A 26,255-nucleotide genomic window follows, 5' to 3' on the forward strand; every position below is an offset into this window, starting at 1 on the left:
GCACTAACGCAGATATTTCATGGGTGGCTTTGTGCCGTGTCTATTCAGCTGAACAGCAGTCTTGGATGCCCCACTGGGGTCTAATAAGACCTTTATATTCATGGGTTCTGGACTGGGTTTATAGTAGTAAGTATGGGTTATTGTATGATTCTGAATTCTCTCCTATATTTTTATTTTAAAATAGATTTTTCACTGGGTAGTGGTGGCACATGCCTTTAACCCCAGCAGTTGGGAGGCAGAGGCAGGCAGATCTCTAAGTTTGAGGCCAGCTTGGTCTACAGAGTGAGTTCCAGGACAGTCAAGGCTACACAAAGAAACCTTGTCTTGGAAAAAAACAAAATAAATAAATTAATAAATACAGATTTTTCTCATTTTTAAGTTGGATACTTATCTTTTCATTTTTCAATTTTTACTTATTTAAAATCTTGAGGGTGCACCTTTTCATAGTTTTCCTAATGGATCATGTAATATGAGAAAACATTTATTCATTTACAAATAGCTAAGTCCCCTTTTCTTATTTCTGTATACACTTTTAATTTACCTGCATTGTAACAGGATATAACAGTGTAACCTTAAAGCCTTTCCCTTTGTCAATTAGTGACATTTTGCTGGGTTGGAGAGGTCGCTCAGTGGTTAAATGCCCTGGTTGCCCTTCCAGAAGACTCAGATTGGATTCCCAGCACCCACATGTGGCTAACAACCTTCTGCAACTCCGTTCTGGGGGATCTGACCCCTTTTTCCATTGTCCTCAGGCATTGCATGCTTGTGATCAGGGAGGTGTATAGGGAGCTCAGGGAAGCCAGCTCTTTGAGCTGTTGTTCATGCTGGGGTGGAGTTTTTTAGTGACACAGCTGCCTTTACATCAAGCACGTCCCTTCAATGAACTCCAGTAAACTCAGTGGCTCCCTAAGCTAGACTTGGGTGGGAGCCTTCTTTTGGTCTGTCATCAGTGCCCTGTCTAAGATTGGTAGACATTTGTTCACATTTCCCAAGTCTCATGACCCCTCCCCAGATTCATAGGTTGAACACTTGGACCCCAACAAGTGGCACTGTTTGGGGAGGGTCCATGGGAAATGCCAGAGAGGCAAAGCCTTGCTGAAGGGACTCGATCGTTGGGCTGTATCCTCTGTCTGGACCTTGCCTCTGTATCTCCCTTTATGCCCTATGCTCCTGACACCAAGGTCCCGCCTTACTATGGGCCTAGAGCCAGTGGAGCCAAGCACTCTGGGCTGAAGTAGTTCCTTCCTTCCTTTAGGTTTTCTCTTGGATACTTTGTGAAAGCAAACAAAGCCAGCTGATCATGAAAATTAGAAGAAGGGCACTGGCAGTGGCGGTTGCCACAGCTGTCTGCAGTGTGCCTCTTAGGCTTTGGAGCCTGTTTGCCGAAGGAATTTGAAGGCTTTTGGCGAACACAGGCTGGGGAAGGCTTAAGCTGCCAGAATTTAATGAGCAAACCTGGGGTCAGGACTTAGGGGCTGGTGGAAACGCATACTGCTCAGGTAGCAGTGAGGACTCTGTCGAGAACTGAACCAGAGGCCATGGGGGCTACAAATGGCAAGACCACAGGAATGGGGCAGTCCATGCCTGTGACTGGAAATGGCTGTCTTACCGGAAGTTTCCTGTTTCCTGGCATCTTATTCAAATTTAATGCCAACTGAGTTAATTTAAGTGGACGGTCACTGAAAGTTTGTAACCAAGTGTTAGAAACTCTTGACTCATCAAAAGCTTCCAATATAATAGATGACGACAAACAAAAAATTGTCAACTCTTTGCCCATCATAGTGAATAATTAAATAAAACATGGCACATTCATACTTCAGATTTCTCTACAGCTGCTACATTCAACGAGGTAGAATCCTGTCAGGTAGTCACATCAATTAGGAGAATGACCATAAGCATTGCAGAGCTATAGGGAAAGAGAGAGGCACACACATAGAGCTATGTGATTCCAGGTAACTTTGCATGTGTGGGTTTACAGGAAACACCTGACAGGACACACTGGAAATGGTTAACTCTAAAGTAGATTGGGGGGGGGGGGGGAAGGGAACCTTAGTGTATGTGTGTATGTGTGTGTGTGTGTGTGTATGTGTGTGTGTGTGTGTGTGTGTGTGTGTCTTCCTCCTCCAGGGGCTTGGATTAAAGTGAGTGAGGGCATTCCCTGAAAACTCAGGCTGGAAAGACCTTGAATTTAGAGAATACACCCCTCCCATGATTCTCTGAGATTGCAGCCAGCAGCCCCAGTCCCTCTAGATGCTAGCCAGTGAGGTTCCTGCTTCCTGCCACGATACATCAGTGTGTCAAGGAATGTTCCAGGCCTCATACCTTGCCTCCTCCAGACTCTCCCACCTCCCTCTTTTTGCACCAGCTCCAAACAGGCTTCATGAGTTTCAAGTATTTCTTTTTTTTTCCTACTCCATTCGGAAGACTGAAATTTATAACAATTGTAATAAATTGTGGAGAGGGGTAAAATCTCAGTCTTTCCAAGGTATGAGACCATAGAGCCATCCAGTTTCCATTGTCCCATAGCCCCTCATCATGCTTGGGACTCTGTCTCTCTTCCTTGCTGCAATATCCCCAGTGAAGACTTTGGGGTGATGCCAGGTGGGGGTGGGGCGGAGACATGGTAGGGCGGACTCCTAGTGGCTGATGTTCCGTCTCTTTTCACATGCCCAGCGGTTCACCTGCTGGCAGAAGTTGTCATTCCAATGGCCATCTAACAGGATTTCAGCACAGTCTTCACTTCCACCCTCTTCATGGCCCTGCCAGTTATCTGGCTGAGTGATAGCCCAGTTCCTAAGATGGGAAGTCAAAGAAAGCTCAAGGTCCAACCTCCTCACCTCCCCACAACCCTGACCCCTGCCTCACAAGAGCACAACCTTGGAAGGGTTCAAGGGTTGAAGCTGTACAGGCTTTGCAATGGGGAAGTGGGGTCAGGAAGGAGATGGGGGAAACTGGCCCCATGGGAGTACACCGAGGTGAAAGGCCAGGTGGTTGTCCCTGGAGCAAACGCACAAGGAGGTGTGGGAAATACTCACTTGTAGTTGCTTCTATACTCAGTTCCATCCACCCATTTCCAGGAGCCATCCCTGTCGGTCAGACCTATCCAAATATGAAATGAGCCCCTGTGCTTTACAACAAAGTCCTGGAAAAACAAGTGAGAGAGCAAATTGCTTCATCCGTTATCCATGTGCGCATCCATGACCCGCCCCACGCCAGCCCAACCTGCCCCAAGCTGAAGCCACAGCTACCAATAGCTACGTCCTTGCTTTTTCCTCTACAAGAGTGGCTAGTGTTAAATGAACTTTTACTAGGCTAGATGTTTTACTGAGTGCTCTGTAGGGATTATCTCTTTCAAGTCTTAGTAGCTCTCCAAGTTTGGTGCCATAGTAACGCTCTTTGCAAGATAGTTATTAGAACCTAGAAAGCCAACCAGTCTCTAGCTTGTGACAACATCCTGTTTCCAGTCTGGGCCCACTTTTCACACCATGCCTAGCACAGCTGCTCTGGCAACTCCATCTTCTCCCCATTTTCTGCACACAGCATTTTGGGGTCCTGCCCTTGCTGTCCCACAGATCCCAGAACCCATATAGCTCTTTGGTTTCAGTCCCTCTGTTGGCCCCTCATTCTCTTGCTGCAATTTTGATGTCCTTTTCTTGAAGTTTGCCATGCCCCAGCATTTCCAAACTTGTGCCCACCGCGCAGAACTGCATTTTGACCTTCTGCCTGGGGCCTGACAGTCTCCGCCAAAAGTAAAAAGATGCTCGGGTACAAGGCCCCCAGCCCAATCAGAAAACTGACAGGGCCTTCCGTGCAAACGTCCCTATGCTTGCAGATTTCTCTCTAGGACTAAAACTATTCCAAGGGGCTTGCTCTTACATAGGTGGCTGTTCCCAGGAATTTAAGTCCCATTGTTTTTGTATGGTTGCAAGGGAATGTATGGTCATCCAGTTTTATAAAGGAAGCAGAGGGTCAGTTTGACCAGCACACACTCTAACAATTTCCTTTGATAACATGTGAAGGGATCCCACCTACATCTGGAGAAAAACTGTTCAGTTCCCCCTCACAGTCCCCAGAGATCAGGGTTTCTTATCTAAGAGCAGAATCTGTGACAGAAGCATCCATGAAATCTAGAATTCTGCGTGTAGGACGGTGGCCTGTGTGTGAAGAAGCAGCTGCAAGGGCCAGTAATGCTAATCCACAGACTCAGATGTATCAGCAGGGATGGAACAAAGGGACCTGGAGACAGGATGTTCCAGTTGCTGATACCTGATGCTCTCTGTAATCACTAATCCCATCACCAAAGGAACCGAATAACTAAGACAAACAAATGTACACGATCGAAATCCCAGTCCCAGAGCTCAAGGCCGAGAGGGAGAGTCATCAGATGGTGCTAGAAGACATCATCATCATCATCATACTTAAAAAAAAATAGTCTACATCATTCATCTGCCCTTTCCTATGTGAACACAAGAAGGAACTGTGGCCACGGGAAACAGAGACAATAACGAAACCCTCGTGGGACGCATACCCATCCCCCCAGGGTGGATGCTGGGCGTGGACCTCACCAGCAGCTGCGACTGAGCAGTACTGACAGCTGAGCACACAAGCCACGAGGTCCAAAGACCTTTGACCGTTGTTTTTGAGGACAGCGCACCCTAAGGAGACGTGTGCTAGCATGGATGGCGCAGTCCAGCTGACACCGTCCTTGTCTAGTGTCCATAAATCCCTAAGTCTGCCGCCACGAGCATAGCATGAACCAGGAGTCAAAGGCAGGACCATCAGGAGTTCAAGATCTCTTCTGGCTACATAGCAAGTTCAAGGCTAACCTGAGCTACGTGCAATCTTGTCTCAGGGGGGAAAAAAGAAAAGAAACTTTTCCCATCTTTCATAAGGGGAGTTATATAAACTCTTAGGGATTTTTTTAATTTTTAAATTTTTATTTATATTTTATGGGTATGGGTTTTCCCCCACATGTATGTCTGTGCACTGAGTGTGTGCCTGGTGCCCAAGGTGTCAAATCTCTTGGAACTGAAGTTACAGATGTTGCAAACCATCACGTGGGTGCTGGGAACCGAATCTGAAACCTCTGCTCTTAATTGCTGACCTATCTCTCTGGCCACTCCGCTCTTAGTTTTTGAAGCCAATAAGCCATTTAGAGTTATACAGGTCACCACTACAGTAACTAAAAAACAAACTACCCATATTCCACAACACCATGGGAGAACACACACACACACACACAAGCTCATCTCACAAGCAAATGTAATAGATGGGGGATGGGGCTAGAGAGAGGGCTCAGTACTCAAGAACATTTGCTCTATTATAGAGCATAAGAACCTAAGTTCAGATTTCAGCAACTACCTAACAAGCCAGGCATTCCCCAACAGATGCTTGTAACCCCACTTTCAATAGTGGCCAGAAATAAGACAGTATCTGAGACTTCCAGACTTCCAGTCTAGCAAAGATGCGAGTCTCCAGGGCCAGAAAAAGACCCTGCCTGGGAGGAAGGAGCAGAGCATCCTGGGAGAGGACATCACCCAACATCCTCTCTAGATTCTGTGTACATGCCGGGTGCATGCACACACAGCCCTGCACACACACACACACACACACACACACACATCTAAATAAATACAGGTAATTAGAAATCTTGAAAACCCTAACCCTAACCCTAACCCTAACCCTAACCCTAACCCAGTTAGTGGGGTTACAGCCAGTTAGACCAGCACCATTTACTGAAGATGCTTTCTTTTTTCCATTGTATATTTTTGGCATTTTTGTCAAAATAAACAATGGAAACGTGTCTGTAAGTGTGTGGTTTTATTTCTGGGTCTTCAATTCTATTCCATTGATCAACGTGTCTGTCTCTGGACCAATACCAAACAGTTTTTATCACTATGGCTCTGTAGTAAAGCTTGAGGTCAGGGGTGGTGATTTCCCCCAGCCGTTCTTTTATTGTTAAAAGTTGTTTTGGCTATTCTGGGATTTTGGATTTTTGTTTGTTTGTTTGTTTGTTTGTTTGGGGGGTTTTTGTTGTTGTTTTGCCTTTCCAGATGAATTTGAGAATTGCTCTTTCCACGTCTTTAAAGAATTGTGTTGGGATTTTGATGGGGATTGTATTGAGTATGTGGACTGCCTTTGGTAGGATGGCCATTTTTACTATATTAATTCGGCCAATCCATGAGCATGTAAGATGTCTTCATTTTCTGAAATCTTCTATTTCTTTCTTGAGAGACTTGAAGTTATTGTCATACAGGTCTTTCGCTCATTTGGTTAGAGTTACCCCAATATATTTTATATTCTTTGTGGCTATTGTGAAAGGAGTTGTTTCCCTAATTTCTTTCTTAGCCTGTTTATCATGTGTATAAAAGAAGGCTACTAATTTATTTGAGTTAATTTTATATCCAGCCACTTTGCTGAAGTTGTTTATCAGCTGGAGAAGTTCTCTGGTAGAATTTTTGGGGTTGCTTATATATACTATCATATTATCTACAAATAGTGATACCTTTATTTCTTCTTTGCCAATTTGTACTTCCTTGATCTCATTTTGTTGTCTTATTGTTCTAGCTAGCACTTCGAGTACTATATTGAATAGATATAGAGAGAGTGGGCATCCTTGTCTTGTTCCTTATTTCAGCGGGATTGCTTCAAGTATGTCTCCACTTAATTTGATATTGACTGTTGGTTTGCAGTAAATTGCATTTATTATGTTTAGGTATAGGCCTTGAATTCCTGCTCTCTCCAATACTTTTAACATGAAGCAGTGTTGTATTTGGTCAAATACTTTTTCTGCATCTAAGGAGATGATCATGTGATTTTTTTTCTTTGAGTTTGCTTATATAGTGGATTACATTAATTGATTTTTTTTTTTATATTGAAACAACCTCGCATGCCTGGGTGTCTACTTGATCGTGGTGAATGATGGGTTTGATGTGTTCTTAGATTTGGTTTGCAAGAATTTTATTGAGTATTTTTGCATCAACATTCAAAAGCAACATTGGTGTGAAGTTCTCTTTTTTGGTTGGGTCCTTGTGTGGTTTAGGTATCAGAGTAATTGTGAAAATAGGCCCATATTTGTCACCTTGCACAAAGCTCAAGACGAGGTAGATCAAGGACCTCAACATAAAACCAGATACACTGAATCTAATAGAAGAGAGAGTGGGAAAGAGCCTTGAACTCATTGGCACAGGGGGGAATTTCCTAAACAACTCCAATGACTCATGCTCTACGATCAAGAATTGATAAATGGGACCTCATGAAACTGGAAAGCTTCTGTAAGGCAAAGGACACAGTCAAGACAAATCAGCAACCTACAGATTTGGAAAAAAAATCTTCACTAACCCCACATCCAATAGAGGTTATCCAAAATATATAAAGAACTCAAGAAGCTAACCACCAAAAGACCAAACAACCCAATTGAAAAATGAGGTATAGAACTAAGCCGAGAATTCACAACTGAGGAACCTCAAATGGCTGAGAAGCACCTAAAGAAATGTTCAGAGTCCTTCATGATCAGAGAAATGCAAATCAAAACTACACTGAGATTCCACCTTACACCAATCAGAATGGCTAAGATCAAAACCTCAGGTAACAGCACATGTTGACAAGGATGTGGAGAAAGAGGAACACTCCTCCATTGCTGGTGGGATTGCAAACTGGTACAACCACTCTGGAAATCAATCTGGAGGTTCCTCATAAAATTGGAAATAGATCGAACTGAAGACCCAGCAATACCATTCTTGGGAATGTACACAAAAGATGCCCCACCATGCCACAGGGGCACATGTTCTACTATGTTCATAGTGGCTTTATTTGTGATAGCCAGAAGCTGGAAACAACCCAGATGTCCCAAGACATAAGAACAGATACAGAAAATGTGGTTTATTTACACAATGGAATACTACTCAGCTATTAAGACTGAGGGCATCCTGTATTTTGCAGGCAAATGAAAATGTCATCAGAGATGATTCACCTAGCCCTCAAGAGACTGGAGGCCCCAGGAAATTTAGAGGTCAGATGAGGTGGGAGTTAAGGGGTAGAGACATCCTCATGGAGATGTGGAGGTGGGGAGGTATGGGATGTAGAACAGCTGGAGGGTGGGCGGGGGGGAGGGGGATGAAACTTGGAATGTAAAATAAATAAATAAATAAATAAATAAATAAATAAATAAATAAAATTTAAAAAGAAGTCTTAAAAACTAAATAACTAAATATGAGCAATGTATCTATTTATTAAAATCATTTCAGGTATTCAGGAGGCTGAGGGAGGAAGATCACCTGAGGCCAGGGGTTTGAGACCAGGCTAGACACAGAAACAAGACCTCAGCTCCAAAGTAGGAAAGGAAGGGTAGTCAGGGAAGGGTTGAGGCAGAGGCAGAGGCAGAGGCAGAGGCAGAGGCAGAGGCAGAGGCAGAGGCAGAGGCAGAGGCAGAGGCAGAGGCAGAGGCAGAGACAGAGGCAGAGGCAGAGACAAGAAAAAGCCTTCTCGTGATCCTCCTGAATGCTGACAAATTTTGCTCTTGTTAAATTTTTTTCTTAATCAAAACCGCAGTGTCTAACACTCAGTGAGAGAAACCCCTTAACCTCGGCCTCTTGGCAGTGCTCTGCAGGGCAACCCGGAAGTGAGCCAGAGAGTAAATCAGAAAGGTCACAAATAAGAGGCAGGGGCTGTTGACATCTGTGACCCCAGGCTGAAAACCACCAATCTAAAACACAGAGACCCAAAAATGATTGGAACTGAATGACGGACAACGAGATGAATAAACCCAAGGACCACGCCCCGTCTGCCGGCCAGAGATGAGATCAAGGCAGAAAGCATTAAGTGGGGCTTGCAGAATGATGACAGCACGGTCCACCAAGAAACTGGAGTCATGAACGCATGAGCCAAATCTTTGGTTGAATTACATAAAGTTGATGTTTTCATATGTCAACATTAACTAAATACTAGCAACTTCAAGCTGATCAGTAAAGCAAAATGTGTTTGAAATTACCATGAAAATCTCTTATCCTGACAGACAACAAATACCAAATATATTCTGACTTCTGCATCAAACAGTTTAATTGCTTTAGCATTGTAATGAAAACACTGAACAAAGAGGCCAAGTGTGTCTCAGTCCTGACTCCATCATGAGTTGATAGCTCCTTGGGCACGTGACTTAACCTCTCTCTTCCCTGGTGTCCACCCAACGGGGTTGTAAGGACTAAAGACATGAACTCATGAGCATGCCCAGATACAGCAAGCGCTGCTGTGAATTCCGTCATTATTACCTTCCTCCGGAGAAACTACTCCATCCACTCTAACACATTGGTTTCCCACCATGAACTTTGGTCTTCAGGTTACTATGTGGGGACAGCAGTGAGGAAGGAAGACACAGGATACCTATGCCAATGAGGAGCCAAGGACCCACTGCAGGGGAGCAACTTAAGTCTTCCCATTCTGTTCCTTTTTCTACAGCCTATAGCCAATACAGCATGAAGGGACTCTCAGTCCCTGCACTGGATTGGCTCCCATGCCCTAGCCTTAATGTCATCTTGGCTAGCATTCTATCCTGCTCAGAGTCACTCGGTCACCTGGCCCTGGCTTCATGCCCCGCCTGCCTCCTGCTCCCACCTCTTGGGACCAGTCGCTGTGCCACCATGAGCCATTGAGACCCCTACCACACTCTTCTTCTGTAGTGTTCTTTAGGTTACAAACAAGAAATGCATCCAGGGAGAAAACCGCCCCTTCCTCACTCGGCAGCCAGCTGCCGACAGTCCTTCATCCAAGGCTCTCATCCGTGCTGGAGTTGTGGTCGGCTTGATCTTATGCAGGTCTTGCATGTGCGACCACAACCACTGTGTGTTCATGTGTGCAACAGCTCTGTCACGTCCAGAAATATGCCTAAAACCCCTCGTTGGATGCCGATGCTCCAACAGATGGCTCTATACCCATGCATGTATTGGTATCACTAATCAAACTCATTGGTATTAAAAATGAAGAAGGAGGAAGAGAAGAAACAAAATTTAAAGTAAATAATAATAGGTAAGTACCAAGCCTTGCTCAGGCACCTTGGTCGGGCCTACCTTCGGGTGTCCTCACCTGCTCTTCCCTGGAGTTGATGACCAGCAGGTGGGCATTCTCCAGCTTACAGTACTGGTCAGCCTCAGCCCAGGTGAGCCCTTCCCAAGAAAACCAGTAGCAGCTTCCCCCAAACTCCACCCAGTTAATGGGGCAGCATTCCGTGCCTGAGGGAAGAGCAGGTCAGAGGGAAATGCGATCCAGTGGGAGGAGACAGCCATCCTGAGACATCCCTGTCCCTACCCTACCGTTGCTCTGGAAGAAGACCAGCTGACAGGTCAGGGTCCGCAGATCCCTGGGGAAGTGCTTCAGGTGAAAGAGCAAGGTGGAATGGTCTGAGGGACAAGCACATGGGCAGAGATGCAGCAGACAAGCGGCTCCAGGCCTGCCGAGAGCAGGCAGAGCTCCAGCTGTTGTCTGGGGAAGCACATAGACATTCCATGCCACACATCATAATGACCCAGAAACGGGGCGGGAGGGAGATCTCTGACCTGCTTTTACGTCCTGCTGCTTTTGCTCCAGTCTGGCTCTCCAGGAAGTCAACTTGTCATTTCTGCCACCTGAAAAAGAAGGATGCTAAATGATTTCCCCATCAGTCTGACTCCCGAATGCCTCTCTGGCTCACACCCTGGCTATCTCTAAGAGTCCTTGTCCCACAGGCGACTTCTCCACTACCCAGACTCACAGTCTCACACAAGTGAGGCCAGCACGCTGTTTAATTTCCTTCACTGGATCTCCATGTTCTCAAGCCAAGCCCCACTCAGTCCACACAGTTTGCAGTGTGGCCTGGCCCCTCCATATCTCTGACCCCTCCCCACTGCCCATCAATCACCACCTCCTGTCACTCCTGTCACACTAAAAGTGAACACAGTCCTAAAATGTAATGACCTTCACCCACTAGTCATCGTGGCTTCTGCTTGTGTCTGCCTGGCACACCAGGTAACCTCCTACCCAGACTCATTGCCCAAGCTCCTTAGGTCAGGGCCCGTGTTGCCAGAAGCCTTGGCCGTTCCTCTATCTGGGTTGTTCCTTCTGTGCGGGTTTTCATCCCCACAGCCTGTGAGCACACTCCTGCTGCAGACCCAGCACCAATGCCCATCAAATCTGCACGAATAAGTAAGTGCCAGCTATCCCGTCCGACTCACTGTAGGCGTCCAGAGCCCTGAACTCCATCAGGGTGCTGGAGGAGAAGTTGCTGAAGGTTTCTTTCAGGGTCCGAAACTCCTCTTGCAGCTGCATGCCTTGTCAGGAGACATTTGAGACCAGATGGGTGTGGAACTATGCCACAGCATGTCCACACCACTGTCCATGTGACTGACCCATGTCAGCCATTACTTCTACCATCATGCATCTCGCTACCCCACCATTGATCATTGTCTGCACCCAGAACCTGCCCCCATGACCTCCCATCTGCCCCGACACCCCAGAACACTTCTCTATCCTCATCCATCGTCCCTGCCAGGCCATGACCTCACTTTGGGATGAAACCACACAGATGACCACCAACAGGAGGATGTTGAAGGCCAGGGCTAGCAGACTGAGGTGGAACGTGGAGCAGAGGCGCTGTGGAAAGGGTCTGGAAGGAGGCTGCCCTGTGAGAGAGAGAGGGTCAGAAAGCAGTTCTACAGGACTAGACACTGAGAGCAAGACACAAAGGGGACAGGGGCAGCGAAGGCTGAGGTAGCACAGGCTGGATAAAAGAGAAAATCGGGTGGGGGCTGAGGAAAGGAGATGGCTTTTGATCCTACACACACTCTCTCTCACACACAAACAATTACACATATGAACACGTGCAAGCACTCACACCCATGTGACATAAGATGGACCAGCTGTGCACACAGGTGAGATCTTACACCTGGGAACAGAGAGACACAGAGAAGACCAGGATGCAGAATTGGCCTTTTTCCAAACACCCTACAAAAGGAGGTCTACATGATTTTTCTCCCTGCCCATGAGTCAGAAACCCACAGATCACCTCTGTCCTGCCACAGCCCCTGTCCCTTCAGAATGGAATGGTGACAGGATAAATCATGTGCTTCCTTTAGTCAATACCCCTATATCCCAGATTAGCCGGACTGGCAAATCCCACCCACCATAAAGTGCACGCTCAAAAGCTACTGTGCAGGCCTATCTACTCATCTCACCCAAGTGAAAAACTCCCCCAACTCCCATCACCCGTGTTCACATCCCCAGAAACCCAGTGTCACTGGCATGCTGTGCCTGTGCCCCCCATCTTCCCACAGTCACCTTTCCTGCCTGCTGACCCATCTGCCCCACACCCATGCTTCCTCTCACTGTTCTAACACACATTTGCTCGCATGCTCACACTCAGATATCCACACACTGTTGTTTGCTTCTAACACACCAACATCTTCACCTCCATGAACTGGCTTGCCTCTCTCCCAGCCCCTCCCCTGCTTTTGTGCCCTCCACCTGCACACAGACTCCTCTGCATCAGCCTGTGACTCAGCAGCCTTCCCTGCCTCAGTACCACCATGCCAGAGCAACCCCATGTCCTGGAGGTCAAATCTTCCTGAGGTCATTTCCTGCCGCTGTACTGAGTTGGAAGTTGCCTCTCTGAGAGGCTATCCAGAATTCCACCTTTCTATACCGATGCCTGTCGCCTTCCTCCACAGCAGCCGTACTTAGGACCCTAACTTCACCCAGAGAGAACATGCTTCGTAGTTCTCTCCAACCCCAAACCCCTCAGCACTGCCTTCCCTGCCTCTCACCTCCCCTGACACCCTCCTGAATCCTGCCCTGGGGTTCAGACTGAGGATGGGAATGCACTCCTCAGTCTGAACCCCAGGGCAGCAACATTAGGGGGTAGATCCAGAATGGAAGGAGGGTAGGTCTTGAGGGCTCTGCCTCCCTGGGCCCTCCTGCTTCAGGCTGATGCATGAAAAGGCTCTGACACACACAGCCCTCTGTTCTGGGCTTCCTGGACTCAAGAGAAACATGAGCCAACATGGACCTGTTACAAGTTTCCTAGTCAGATGCATTCTGTTCTAGCATACAGGAAGGTACAGAATATATTCCAACTAGAAGCATTTTCTGACCCTTCTCCCAGCTGGAAAACCACAACTAAACTCCTGACTGTGTCTGCTGGTACTGCTCCTGAAGGAAACCCTCATCCTGATTCCCAACTAACTGGGACCTAGAAGCCCCGACCCTGTCAGCCCAGCAGGAATAAGCCAACTAAACCACCAGTTAGGTCTGGCATCCTTCAGTCTCTTTGTGACCCTATTTTCTTCATGTATAAGATGGCAATGACAAGAAGTAACCACCTGACTCAATTATTCTGGGAATTATTTATTAAAACAGAAAGAACTGTGTAAGCAGGTTTGAAATACTCTACTCAAGATGAAACAGAAGCTATTCACATTTAACCTTATTTCAGAAAAAAATTAACTAAAACATACACACATGCATATACATATACACACACATACATATATACATACATATACACATACATGCATATACACATATACATATATAAACACAGACATATACATATATACATACATACATATATACATACACACATACAAGCACATACATATACATTCATGTATACATATATACACATGCATATACACACATATATACATACATGCACACACACACATATATATGTATCTATTAAACAACAATTTTCAAGACCATGAACATCTGGCCGTGAAGAGCATTAATCCCTGAAAACCAGGAAAATGAATGTGTCCTCATATTGCCCAGCTCACTGCTCACTGCCTAGAGAAACTTTTCAAGCCATTGGGCAGAGAGAAGAAATTGGGTCAGAGTCTAGCAGACTCCCCACGCTGAGGAGACAGCCTGAAAGACTGAAACCAAGACAGGGCTCAAGGAGTCAGATCCTAAGCCACTTTCCTGCATCCCAGAAAACTAAATACTCACCAGAATTCAAAAGCACCCAGCACCCAGCAAGACAGAACTCACAGCGCTCAGCACCCAATTGTAGGTCACAAAACATAATAGAGTAGGAAAACACAAGTCTAACTAGGGAGATGGGTAAACTGACAAAACAGACAGGGGGCTCAGTGATTCAACTCTTGCCTGTATGTGCAAGGCCCTGGGCTCCAATGGCAGTATCAAAAATAAACAATAAATGAACTATCAAAATGAGATCCCAGGATCTTTGGAACAGGACTCAGAAGTGACACAGATGCTACCACAGATGGGATGCTGTGACTGCACTACACACATGTAAAACACTAGAGATGTGACAGAGGGGCAAATTGCAAGTTGCCTGGGCATGGTAGAGCACACCTGTGATCCCAGCACTCCTGAGGCTAAAATAGGGAGGCTACTTGAGAATCCAGGGCTAACTCAGACTACACGGTAGGTTTCAAGAAGCCTGGCCTACAACGTGAGAGAGGCCCTGTCTTAAAATAACAACAGAAGAAGTCCCAAGCTTCTTTTGAGATGGAACTACAGTGTCTGGAACACACTGGGCAACCTGACCAGGGAAAAATCTCTCTCACCCTAAAACCCTTCCCCAATCATGTGGGGCCTGTGTTCAAAATGTGCAAAAAGAAGATTCAGGCAGGAAACAAATGGGAATCACCCAGGCTCTCTCTGCCCATTTCCACACCCAACTCATCGCTGTACCCCAGTCCTGGGTTCTGCATTCGTCCTAGACACATACATGCACACACACATACACACATGCACACATGCACACATGCACATGCACACATACACAATGCAGTCTTGGGGAGACCCATCCCTAGCTCCCAGGTATTCCCTCACTTCTAAGCATACACCCTTTTCTTGGGACCCTGCACTCAGAGGTATCAGCAGCTCACATGTAGAGGGTCACTGTGTTGGCTAGTTTTATGTCAACTTGACACAAGCTAGAGTCATCAGAGAGGAGGAAGCCTCAACTGAGAAAATGCTTCCATAGAATGTGGCTGTAGGCAAGCCTTACAGCATTTTCTTCCTAGACAATTGGTGGGGAAAGGCCTAGCCCATTGTGGGTGGTGCCATCTCCACCTCTGGGCTAGTGGTTCTGGGTTCTGTAATAAAGCAGGCTGAGCCAGCCATGAGGAGCAAGCCAGTAAACAGCATCCCTCCATGGCCTCCGTATCAGCTCCTGCCTCCAGATTCCTGCCCTGTGCGAGCTCCTGTCCCGGCTTCCTTCGATGATGAACTGTGGTGATAAAAAATAAGGCAAATCTACCCTTCCCTCCCCAAGTCACTTTGGCTATGATGCTTCACCACAGCAGTAGTAACCCCGAGTAGGACAGACTGGGGAGCACCTTGGTCACTGAGTCAGGGTGAGAGAATCCTCACACACACACACACACACACACACAGAGAGAGGGGGGGGATTGGCAGCTGAGACAAGGATCCCGGAGAGGCCCCAGAAACTGGACACTTGCCTTTCCACTGTGGGTTTTCTATTCCAGGATTCTGCACATGAGTGCCTTGTTCCTCATCACCGCTGAGCTGATAGTCGTTTTCCTCAGAGTCCAGCTGCTGGATGTCTTGAAAGTCCTTCTCCATGATGGGCCCTAAGGACTGGAGACAGATCTAGGACTGAATTGAGATTACCTTAGAGCTGGAACTTGGGTTTGTGCTAAGACTTGGATTCCTGTGAAAGGACCAAGGGGACCTGGGTAGCTCAAGGAGAGCGGTGAGAGGTCAGAGACTAGTTTGGGAAAAGACTTGGTATACTGCAGCTCCTTCCTTCCCAGGAGGTGGCCCGGCTGCTGCTAAAGTCTCAGCCTTCCTTCCGTACTCTCACGGACAAGACTACACAACAGGCTCTTGTCACCCAGAGTCCCTAAACCACATTCATTTTGATTCTAGACATCCGCAGTCCCTCCTGCCTCCCACTACCTCAGTTACCTGTTAAAGGGATGGAGAGCTGACTCTGGCTTCCGGAGGCAGCCCGAGCCCAAGGAGAAAGAAGGGTTAAACCCAGGAGAACAGGATGAGTGGTGCCAGTGGAGCTAGGCGAGGGGAGGAAGGGCCCAATCTAGGCAAGAGCCTGGGTCCCTGTGCCTGAATGTCCTTCCAACCAGTCACCTCCTACTCCTGGGACTTTGGACAGTAAATAGAAATAGAAACACAGTTGGAATTCAGGCAGTGAGTAGTGGGGGCGGAAGACATGTTTCTGGTCTCACAACCAGAGAAGGGAGACCGACGGGAGGTCTCCTTGTATGTACACATGCACACTAATGAGTGTGTGTGTGTGTGTGTGCGCGTGTGCGTGCCCTTCATTGCACAGTGTTGAAAGGGGAGCAGGGAGCAGTTGTGGAGGGCCAGGATACTGGCTGCTGTCTCCTCTCCATCCTCCCTCCCCGGTTTCACTTCCTGCCTCTTTACTTTCCAGAACTGTTGATTTCTCCAAATATCTCTGACCGGGAGCGGAGTGACCTACAGATCAGTTCCCTGTTCTTGTGCAATCGGAGCCTGTGACCCTGGCACCCAGCTGCAGATACAGCTTCCTATGCGCTCAGCACTGGACTCCCCAGCACCGGCCCGAGTCATGCTTTAGTCATCCCCCAGATCTCCACCCACCCCACAGCTCTCTCTCTCTCTCTCTCTCTCTCTCTCTCTCTTTCTTGGTTTTTCAAGACAGGGTTTCTCTGTGTAGCCCTGGCTGTCCTGGAACTCACACTGTAGACCAGGCTGGCCTTGAACTCAGAAATCTGCCTGCCTCTGCCTCTGCTTCCCAAGTGCTGGAATTACAGGCGTGTGCCACTACTGCCCTGCTAAGTTCTCTGCCCTGCTAAGTTCTCTCTCAAAGAAGGAAAGAAAGACTATGAAAACAAAGAGCAAAATGCCAATAAGACGAAAGAGACAATAAAACATAAAAACAGCAACAAAACAACCAAAGCCACGGTGACGTTCCTTTCGTTTCTTTCCTGATTGCTCCTGGCCCTGGAGTGTGGCTGATATACCCAGTGATGCTCCATTGTAGAAAACTGATTTCCTTTTGCTAATGGATTTGAGCTGCAAATAGCTTCTTGGTTGGGAGTGGGATCTATAGTCCACTCCTTTCAGTGGGGAGGGGTCTGATGAAGAGATTCCATTTAGGACTGAGGGAGAGCCCCAAGCCTGTCACTCTCCACCCATTCCTCAGCTGTAAGTCTCTACAGCCACTCTTCAGTGGGGATGTTCTTCAAAACATGGAAGTCGTGACCCCAGCACTACACTAAGTCCAGGGATACAAACATCTCTCCTCATGCCCTGCAAGTGCTACACGGTATCTGCAAAGGTGGGAAGATGACTCAGTGGGCAAAGGGCTCTGTTCACAAGTGTGAGGACTTGAGTTCGTAACCCCAGCTCCCATGTAAGAGCCAGGCACAGTAGCACACACCTATATTGCCAGCACGTTGGGGAAGGGACAGAGAAGGGCAGATGCATGGGACCAGTGTGGCCAAACTCTGCATTCAGAGAGACTGCCACCAAAAAAATAAGGTAGAGAGTAATAGAGAAAAAATACTAAAAATCAACCTCTGGCCTCCACACAGACTGGCACAGGTGCACGTATGCCACACACATACTTGTGCCCATGCATATGCACATGTACACACACATACACACACACACACACACACACACACACGTGCGCGCGCACGCACGCACGCGCGTTATCTATATAAATAAGGTTTTCTCATTTAACCCTCACAACGTAACACCCTATGAGCTCAGTACATTTGCCTCTGGAAGAAAGGAGATTAGGTGGCTTGGTACAGGTAACTGACACTATAGTTCAGATCTGAAATGTTCCCCCCAAAAGTCATGTGTTAAAGGCTTAGTCTCCGGATTATAACACTATAGACTATAGATTATAACACTATAACACTATTCGAATATGAGGAAATTGTAAGGATGGAGCCTGCTGGGGGTGGAATAGCATGTTTCAATTTGGGGGTGTGCCTTCACAAGGAGACTATGAAACCCCAGTTCTCTTTCCCCTCTCAGTTTACAGTCAGGAGCCAAGCAGCCTTGCCAGACGCACACCCTCTGTCGTAACGTGCAGCCACACCATGGGTCCAAATTGCTAGAGTGAATTTATCACGGATAGAACCTCTAAAACCAAGAGTCAGAATAAGTCAGCTGATTTATCTCAGATAAATGTGGTACTGGACCCTGTTCTGACTACCATTCAAAAGCCAGTACTCTGGGCACGAGAATTAGAGGAAAAGAGTCATTTTTATTCAAAGTATCTTGGTATCCTGGATGATGAGAAGAGTTATTGTCTATGAAAGCCATCTTCAAGAATGCTGCTCCGTGACATGGCTTTTATGGGAAAAATTATGGTGGGGGCCACGATAGGCAGAATACAATGCGAGTCACATGTCCAGATTCCAGCTAGCTGCTGCTATAGAGGATGCTTTTCTTTTTCTTCTGCCAGAATATCTTTACGATCACAATCACCTTTCATGTCCTAGGCCAGCTCGGCGAATGCTTTAGAAAGCTGGAGAGATGACTCAGTGTTTCAGAGGACTGGTTTCTCTTACCAGGTTCGATTCCCCAGGAGCCACATTGTGACTCACAACTGTCCATAGCTCCAACTTTCAGGGCCTCTGACAAGCTATTCTGGCCTCCTGAAAATCTGCACATACATGACACACAGACATACATGCAGGCGTAACACCTACATATAGATCACTTTTTAACTTTAAAATGAATGCTGTTTTCTGCAAATTAAGTGAAACTTATACTTCCTCTTTCAGTGGAAGAACAGAATCCGGCTATGTGGTGTGTGACACTTGGTGTACATCCTACTGTTCCATGGGGTCACCAGATGACCTGGATTCTGTAAGAGAAAAGCCATAGAAGACTAGGTTTTACAGTTCATGTCTTTTTAGTTCCTTTCCCTAGGAACTGCTAACCTTGAAGACTGAGATACAAAGCCGGGAGGGCAGCCACAGGCAGCTTTTACTGAATAAGTTTTAACTAACTAGACAACTTCAGTAAGAGACTATCATCAGCTATGGAGGGCTGACCATACCTTGCTATGAGGTAGAACCTACAAAGAAGTGATCTTCTCCCGCCCCCTCAATCTGTTATTTATTATTTTTATTTTTCAAGACAGCGTTTCTAACGGCAAAAAAGAAAATGCAAACTTTTGCTTTCTTCTCCCAGTTAGATCTACCAGTATAAAGAGCCAGCCACTTTCTCTGACAAAATCTACCTCAGTCCCCCACTGCATAAAGACTGAGTTTCCTTTGTCGGGATGAGCATTATGAGCTGACTTCGTTTGTATGAGGGGCAAAAGATAGAACAGCAATTATGTGGGCTTAGAGGGCAAGAATGGAAGGTTGTTGGATGGTCATAGAGCTTCACTTTTGCTGCATGAAAACACTCTACAGATTGATGGTTGGTGGCTGATACCAATATGCGCAGTGTGGCACACTGCACACTTAAAAATTACTTAGGTCCAAGCATCACACACCACTAAACCAGACAGGATGCAGTAGGGTCACTGAGTAACAACGTAGCCAGGGCTACATAGCAAGACCCTGACTCAAAAAAAGGGCGGAGCAAATTTAACATTTTATTTATATACAGGTGATGATAGATAGATAGATAGATAGATAGATAGATAGATAGATAGATAGAATTTGAGAGGTTTCTCTGCATAGCCTTGGCTGGCCTAGAGCTTACTACATAGAACCAGGTAGCTTCAAACTCATAGAGATCTGCTGGCCTCTGCCTCCCAATGCACACCACAGCCAGCATGAATGTTACATATATTTTATCACAATAAAAGGTGATTAGGTCACCTTTTAACACACATATAAAACTAAAACCTTAAAACAGAATGAAACAAAAACCAAACCTTTTCAGTGTTCAACCAGGATGACATATAATAGTGTATCTTAGAATAGATGGCATCTTAAGTTTGACAAAATGTAGTAGTTCATATTTCTTTTCTTTTAAAGTTATATTCACCTTATTTTAAGATGATAGAGAAAAGAAAGAAAGAAAGAAAGAAAGAAAGAAAGAAAGAAGGAAAGAAAGAAACAAACAAACAAAGAAAGAAAGAAACAAAGAAAGAAAGAAACAAAGAAAGAAAGAAAGAAAGAAACAAAGAAACAAAGAAAGAAAGAAACAAAGAAAGAAAGAAAGAAATGTGAACTTCTGGGCTGGGGAGATGGCTCAGTGGTTAAAGCACTAGCTGCTCTTCTAGAGGTCCAGAGTTCAATTTCCAGCCACCACATAGTGACTTACAGCCATCTGTGGTGGGATCTGATGCCCTCTTCTGTCATACACCCATACATGCAAATAGAGCACTCATATACATAAAATATATAAACTAATATAACTTTAAAAGAGAAGAAATATGAACTACTACATTTTGTCAAACTTAAGATGCCATCTATTCTAGGATACACTATTACATGCCATCCTGGTTGAACACTGAAAAGGTTTAGTTTTTGTTTCGTTCTGTTTTAAGGTTTTAGTTTTATATGTGTGTATCTGTATGTGGGTTTGTGCACAGGAGTGTGGGTGCCTTTGGAGGCCAGAAGAGGGCATCTGACCCTCCTGGAGCTGGAGTTATAGGGGTGGTTGTAAGCTACCCAGCACTGGTGCTAGGAACTGAACTCAGGTCCTCTTAATAGCAGTGCTTTCAACTGCTGAGCCCTCCCTCCAGCCCTTATTTCCTACCCTTAGAATTTCTACCACATGCTTACTCAAAAAACTTGCTGGGTTTATTTAAACAAGATCTTTCTGCTAAATTTTTTGTGTGATAATTAGAATAAATTCCTTAAAGTATCCTCAAATATAAAATTAAAGCCAGGCCTGGGGCAAGCACTAGGGAGGAAGAGGCAGGAGGATGAGAATCGCCCATGGGTTCAAGGCCAGCCTAGTCTACACAGCGAGTTCCAAGTCAGTCAGGACCACATAGTAGGACCTTCCCAAAAAATTAAAATCAATAATAATCGTTATAGTACTATAAAAGAAATATAAGGGAAAGAAGTTGGTTAAAATAGTCTTAAATTTTGTTTCTCTTCAAAGTCGCAGCCACTGACCCTTTTTTAGCCTCAGAGGACTCAAAGGCCATGCTTGTGCAACATCCTTTCTGCCTTTCAGAACACAGCAGGAGCCAACCATTATCCTCTCTGGGATTTTCAGGCCATAGACATTCTGCAGGCTTTCTTTGTTTTACAAGTAGATAGCAATGAGGAGTTCTCAGCCAAGACTTCCAGGACTCATGCTTTCTACTGCTGAGCCCCAAAAGGCTAGTGTGGTGGTTTGAGTATGCTTGGCCCAGGGAGTGGCACTATTAAGAGGTGTGGCCTTGTTGGAGTGGGTGTGGCCTTGTTGGAGTGGGTGTGGCCTTGTTGGAGAAGGTGTGTCATTGTGGGCATGGGTCTGATACTGTTGGCCTATATGAGCACCTGCACGTATGCACACACTGATGCTCATACACATAATTTTTAAGATGTACTTTTAAGAAAGCAGCTTAATGGGTGGGGGGAAAGGATTTATTCTGTCTGCAGGGATACAATACATCATGACAGGAAAGGCACAGCATTGGACAGTAGACAATAGGCAGTGGGCAATGGGCAGTGGACAGTGAGCCGTGTTATAAAGGCAGCAGTGTAAGATTCTCATATCTCAGTAGCCAGAGAGGAAACAGGAACTGAGTCAGAACTAGAGGATATAGAACCCGTGAGCCCCACCCCTGAAGGCCTGTGACTCCTCTGTCCAAAAGGTTCCCTGACCTTCCCAAATAGGGCCTCCAGCTGTGTACCACGTGTTCAGATGCATGAGCCTGTGAGGGACATTTCACATCCAAATCATAGCATTCCCCCATCAGGTTACCAGAGTAACAAGTCAATCACACACAGAAGATGTGCCTAGGAAGCTTAGATCCTCCAAAGACAGAAAAACCAAGTGATGAAAGATCCTGTATCCACACCAAGGCAGTAACAAGAAGGAGGTTTGTCATAGATGCATTTCTACTGCTGTGGCAACACACAACTGCTGTGGCAACTGACCAAGGCAGTTTATAGGAGGAAGGGTTTACTTCAGGCTTATAGTTTCAGAGAAACAGGGGTCCATCACCATCATGTCAGGGGCGCAGCGACAGGGAGTATGGCGGCAGGTCAGCAAGCATGATGCTGGAACAGCCACGGAGAGTTTGCGTCCTAATCCACTAACAGAAAGCAGAGAGTGCACTGGGGATGGTGGGAGCTTCAGATACCCCAGAACCCACCCCTAGTGACACACCTCCTCCAACAAGGCCACACCCCCTAACCCTTTCCAAACAGTTCCATCAGTGAGGACCAAGCACCCACCTGAGTTTATCGGGGCCATTCTCATTCAAAGCATTTCCAGGTACAGCTTTAATGATTATGCATAATTCTGTCTACTCAAATCCAACCCAAAATAATAAAGGACATGGGGAATGCAGGCCCTGAGTTCAAGGCCATCTGGAAAACGTGGACTTGGTGCTAAAAGAAGATATGGGGTTCCAGGCAGGAGAATCATCTTGGCTGTAGCACGGATCCCATACATCCAAGTCCAATAACAAGTAGCTCCGGACAACCAGCCCTGACAATCCCAGGTGACACAGGAGAGCTATGCTTTCCTTCCAGAATGGATGTCTCCAATCCAGGAAGCTTTGAAGTTAAATATATAGCTGACCAAGTGGGCACAGTGCCACATGCTCGTGGCCCTGGGTGCTCATGAGGCTGAAACAGGGGGATTGTCTAAGCAGAAGGCCAAGGCCAGGCTTACCAGCATACTCAAACTCCATTTCAAAAAAGAACTTATTGGAGCCTTTAAATCCCAGCACTTAGAAGACAGAGGCAGGCAGTCTGAGGCCAACCTGGACTACAAAGCAAGTTCCAGGACAGTCAGAGAAACTGTGGCTTGGAAAAATCAAATCAAATAAAACAAAAATAAAATTAAGAAAAAAATCCCATCTCTTTTTTTTTTAAGATTTATTTATTTATGTACATAAGTACACTGTAGCTATCTTCAGACATACCAGAAGAGAACATCAGATCTCATTATAGACGGTGGTGAGCCACCACATGGTTGCTGGGAATTGAACTCAAGACCTCTGGAAGAGCAGTCAGTGCTCTTAGCTACTAAGCCACCTCTTCCCCCATTGGTTCTTAACAAAGGATCTCAGAAGGGTCTCTCCAGCCCCCCAAAAGTACCATCTTCTTGTTTAAAAAAAAAAAAAGCCTGGGGCTGGAGAGATGGCTTATGGGTTACAAGATACACACACACACACACACACACTGCTTTGACGACCTACATTCCACTGTCTCTCCCTTTATCTCCACAAGGCTTACCACCATTTAGTATATCGTGCTTGATATTCTTTAGGTATCTTTCTGCACAGGTTTGAAGTGAGATACCATGTGAGCAGAAGCTATCTCTTCACTTGTAAGCCTCCAGCACCATTCAGGGCCACCATGTGACAGTCGCACCTACACACAGACTACGCCCCCAGCCCTCAGCCCTGTGAGGGGCTGCATGAGAGAGCAACACACTTGTATGCACTGTCTCTCTCTGTCTCTGTCTCTCTCTGTCTCTCTCTCTCTCTCTCTGTCTCTCTCTCTCTCTGTTTTTCTGCCAATGTAAATTGTGTGGTCTTGTGTTTCATGAAGAACTTGACTCACTGCTCCATCTCCATGCTCAGACCATACCCAAAAGAAAGGGGGTGGGGCTGGTGAGATGGCTCAGCGGTTAAGAGCATTAACTATTCTTCCGAAGGTCCTGAGTTCAAATTCCAGCAACCACAACCACATGGTGGCTCACAACCATCCATAATGGATCTGACACCCTCTTCTGGAGTGTCTGAAGACAGCTATAGTGTACTTACATATAATAAATAAATAAATCTTAAAAAAAAAAAAAAGAAAGGGGGAGCAAGAGAAAAAGGGGGGGTGGTTTAGAGAGAAGCTCCTGGTTAAGCCCCTCCAGAGAACCTGTGTGCAGCTCCCAGCAGTCAGAGAACCTGTGTGCAGTTCCCAGCAGTCAGAGAACCTGTGTGCAGCTCCCAGCAGTCGTACCCTGGCTCACAACCATCGTCACGCCAGCTCCAAGGGAACCAACATCCTCTTCTGGACTCCACAGGACCAGGCATGCATGTGGTACAGACACACATGTAGTCAAAATAGCTATACATGCCTGGCGGTAGTGGCACGCGCCTGTAATCCCAGCACTCTGGGAGGCAGAGGCAGGCAGATAGATTTCTGAGTTCAAGGCCAGCCTGGTCTACAGAGTGAGTTCCAGGACAGCCAGGGCTACACAGAGAAACCCCGTCTCAAAAAAAAAAATCCAAAATAACAAAAACAAACAAACAAATAAATAAATAAACACAAAATAGCTATACACATAAAATAAATAATGATACTATTTTTTTTAAACAGAAAGCGGGCACAAACTATATTTTAAAATATGACTCTCTTTCAGAAACCAGGTGAGGCCTTGGAATTAAACAACCAAAAGTAAACTTTGAACCTCGGAAAAGTTACTCGAGACGCCTGAATGATGTGTTTCTTTAGCTAACAAGGCTTTGTTTCCAGCTGTTTCATGTAAACCTGCATCCTTACGTCTTACAGGAATTAATATGGGTAACTAATATGGTAAGGAAAGAGTCTAATGCTGAGCCTAACTCAAAGCCCAGGTCATAGTATGCACTCAGTAAAATCCATTCCTAGATCTCCTCACCGCCCGCAGTGCTACAGAGAAAATCCCATCCCACCCCCACCCCCATTCCCACCCACCCCCACCCCACCCCCACCCCCATTCCCACCCACCCCCACCCCCATTCCCACCCACCCCCACCCCACTCCAGCTGCTTGATCCCCATTACTCCTCTGGGAATGACAAGAATTAGAACCACTCAACCCGAGGCCCGAGAGCCCCTGAGGAAGGCCTGAGCCTCCAGCAGTGCATCCTGGGAGATGGGAGCAAAAGCCTGAGCTTCTCCTGGGGGATTTGGCGACTCCGGCAGTTTGAGGAACCTGGAGAGCAGGAAGTGAAAGGAGTTGTGGCCTAGAAAGGATCTGGTCCCTTCGAGATAGCTCCACACACCGGCTTCTAAGACCTGAGAATGAGGAACTCAGAAAAGCCGGCAGGAAAGGACTAGCGAGCGAGCAGGAGGCTTGGGACCATCCCAGAACCACAGCGGCCCAGCACCTCCATCGTCCCCAGTCCCTGCCCACCACCAGCCTAATCCAAGGTCAGTTCCTACAAGGGGAAGGGCAGGAGGCCCTGAAGGCCACAAGAGCCCTCAGATCATGAGGAGATTTCCAACCTTTGTTTCTTCTTCTTCCTCCTCCTCCTCTTCCTCCTTCTCTTCCTCCTCCTCCTCTTCCTCCTTTTCCTCCTTCTTTCTTTTGACTTTTTTGAAGTGTCAAAGTCTATACCATTCCCAATTATTGCTCTCCCCTCCTCCCTCACTCCCCCCTCACTCCCCGTCCCTTTCTCTGCCTCCTGGTTGTTGTCTCAAGATGTAAGCTCTCAGCTACTGCACCAATACCATGCCGGCTGTCACACTCCCCACCCCGATGATCACAGACTCATCCTCTGAAACCGTAAGGCCCCTATAAACTCTTTCTTCCCTACATTGTCTTGCTCACGGCAATAAAAAAATCATGACCCTTGACTTCAGAAGCGATGGTTACGATCTTCCAATATCCAGGTGGATCTGCAGAGCAGTTACACACGGCTTCGTCAGACTGGGCTGCCTTTCTTCTGCCCCACAAATCTTTTGTATAAAGAGTCGCTGTAAGACTCAGGGCCTACCCGATGTTCAGCCAGCTGTTTGTCAGACCATTGAGTTTTCCGGGTTTTATCAGTCCAGCAGGCAGCAGACCTAGCGAGAGCACACTCAAGACCTGGCTAGAGCAAAACGGTTAGTGTGTAGCTTAGCTGCTGCATGTGCTGCTAAGTGCCAGCTCGGCTTCCGACTGCAATAGGTGGGGCTCTATATCAGCTGGTGTCCTTGTCACCGTGATAAAATACCCAACAAAAGCAACTGAGGGGTCACAGTTTGAGGGTCCAGCCCATCGTAAGGAGGAAGTCAGCAGCACGGACGTGAAGCTGCTCTTCACATGAGACAGAAAGCACAGAACAGTGAATTCACAGCCCCGGAGACAGTTCCGCCCACATTTCACGAGGGTCTTCCCACCTCAGTTAACCTAACCTAGATTTTTTTTTTCCTATAATGACTCTGACCACTGGTG

The 26,255-nt window shown here is 46.5% G+C and overlaps 1 protein-coding gene across 7 annotated transcripts; it reads right to left on the reverse strand.

The window, feature by feature from the left end:
• Positions 1-2,095: 2,095 nt before the first annotated feature.
• On the reverse strand, positions 2,096-25,968 carry Asgr2 (asialoglycoprotein receptor 2). 7 transcript variants are annotated; one of them, XM_052196806.1, is made up of 9 exons: positions 15,928-16,503; positions 15,459-15,597; positions 11,532-11,648; positions 11,202-11,297; positions 10,548-10,616; positions 10,305-10,391; positions 10,078-10,223; positions 3,036-3,142; positions 2,096-2,684 (listed from the first exon to the last, which is right to left on the reverse strand). In XM_052196806.1, exons 2-9 carry the CDS (start codon positions 15,580-15,582, stop codon positions 2,678-2,680), a joined length of 753 nt encoding a protein of 250 aa, XP_052052766.1. In that variant the 5' UTR covers positions 15,583-15,597; positions 15,928-16,503; the 3' UTR covers positions 2,096-2,677. The 7 variants fall into 7 exon arrangements, with proteins under 7 accessions (XP_052052766.1, XP_052052765.1, XP_052052762.1 ...); XM_052196802.1 differs by lacking the exon at positions 15,928-16,503 and adding an exon at positions 25,816-25,968 and having other exon boundaries at positions 2,098-2,793; XM_052196804.1 differs by lacking the exon at positions 15,928-16,503 and adding an exon at positions 25,325-25,387 and having other exon boundaries at positions 2,098-2,793.
• Positions 25,969-26,255: the final 287 nt, after the last annotated feature.

This window comes from Apodemus sylvaticus, chromosome 10 (assembly GCF_947179515.1).
Source record: "Apodemus sylvaticus chromosome 10, mApoSyl1.1, whole genome shotgun sequence".
Classification (NCBI taxonomy): Eukaryota; Metazoa; Chordata; class Mammalia; order Rodentia; family Muridae; genus Apodemus; species Apodemus sylvaticus.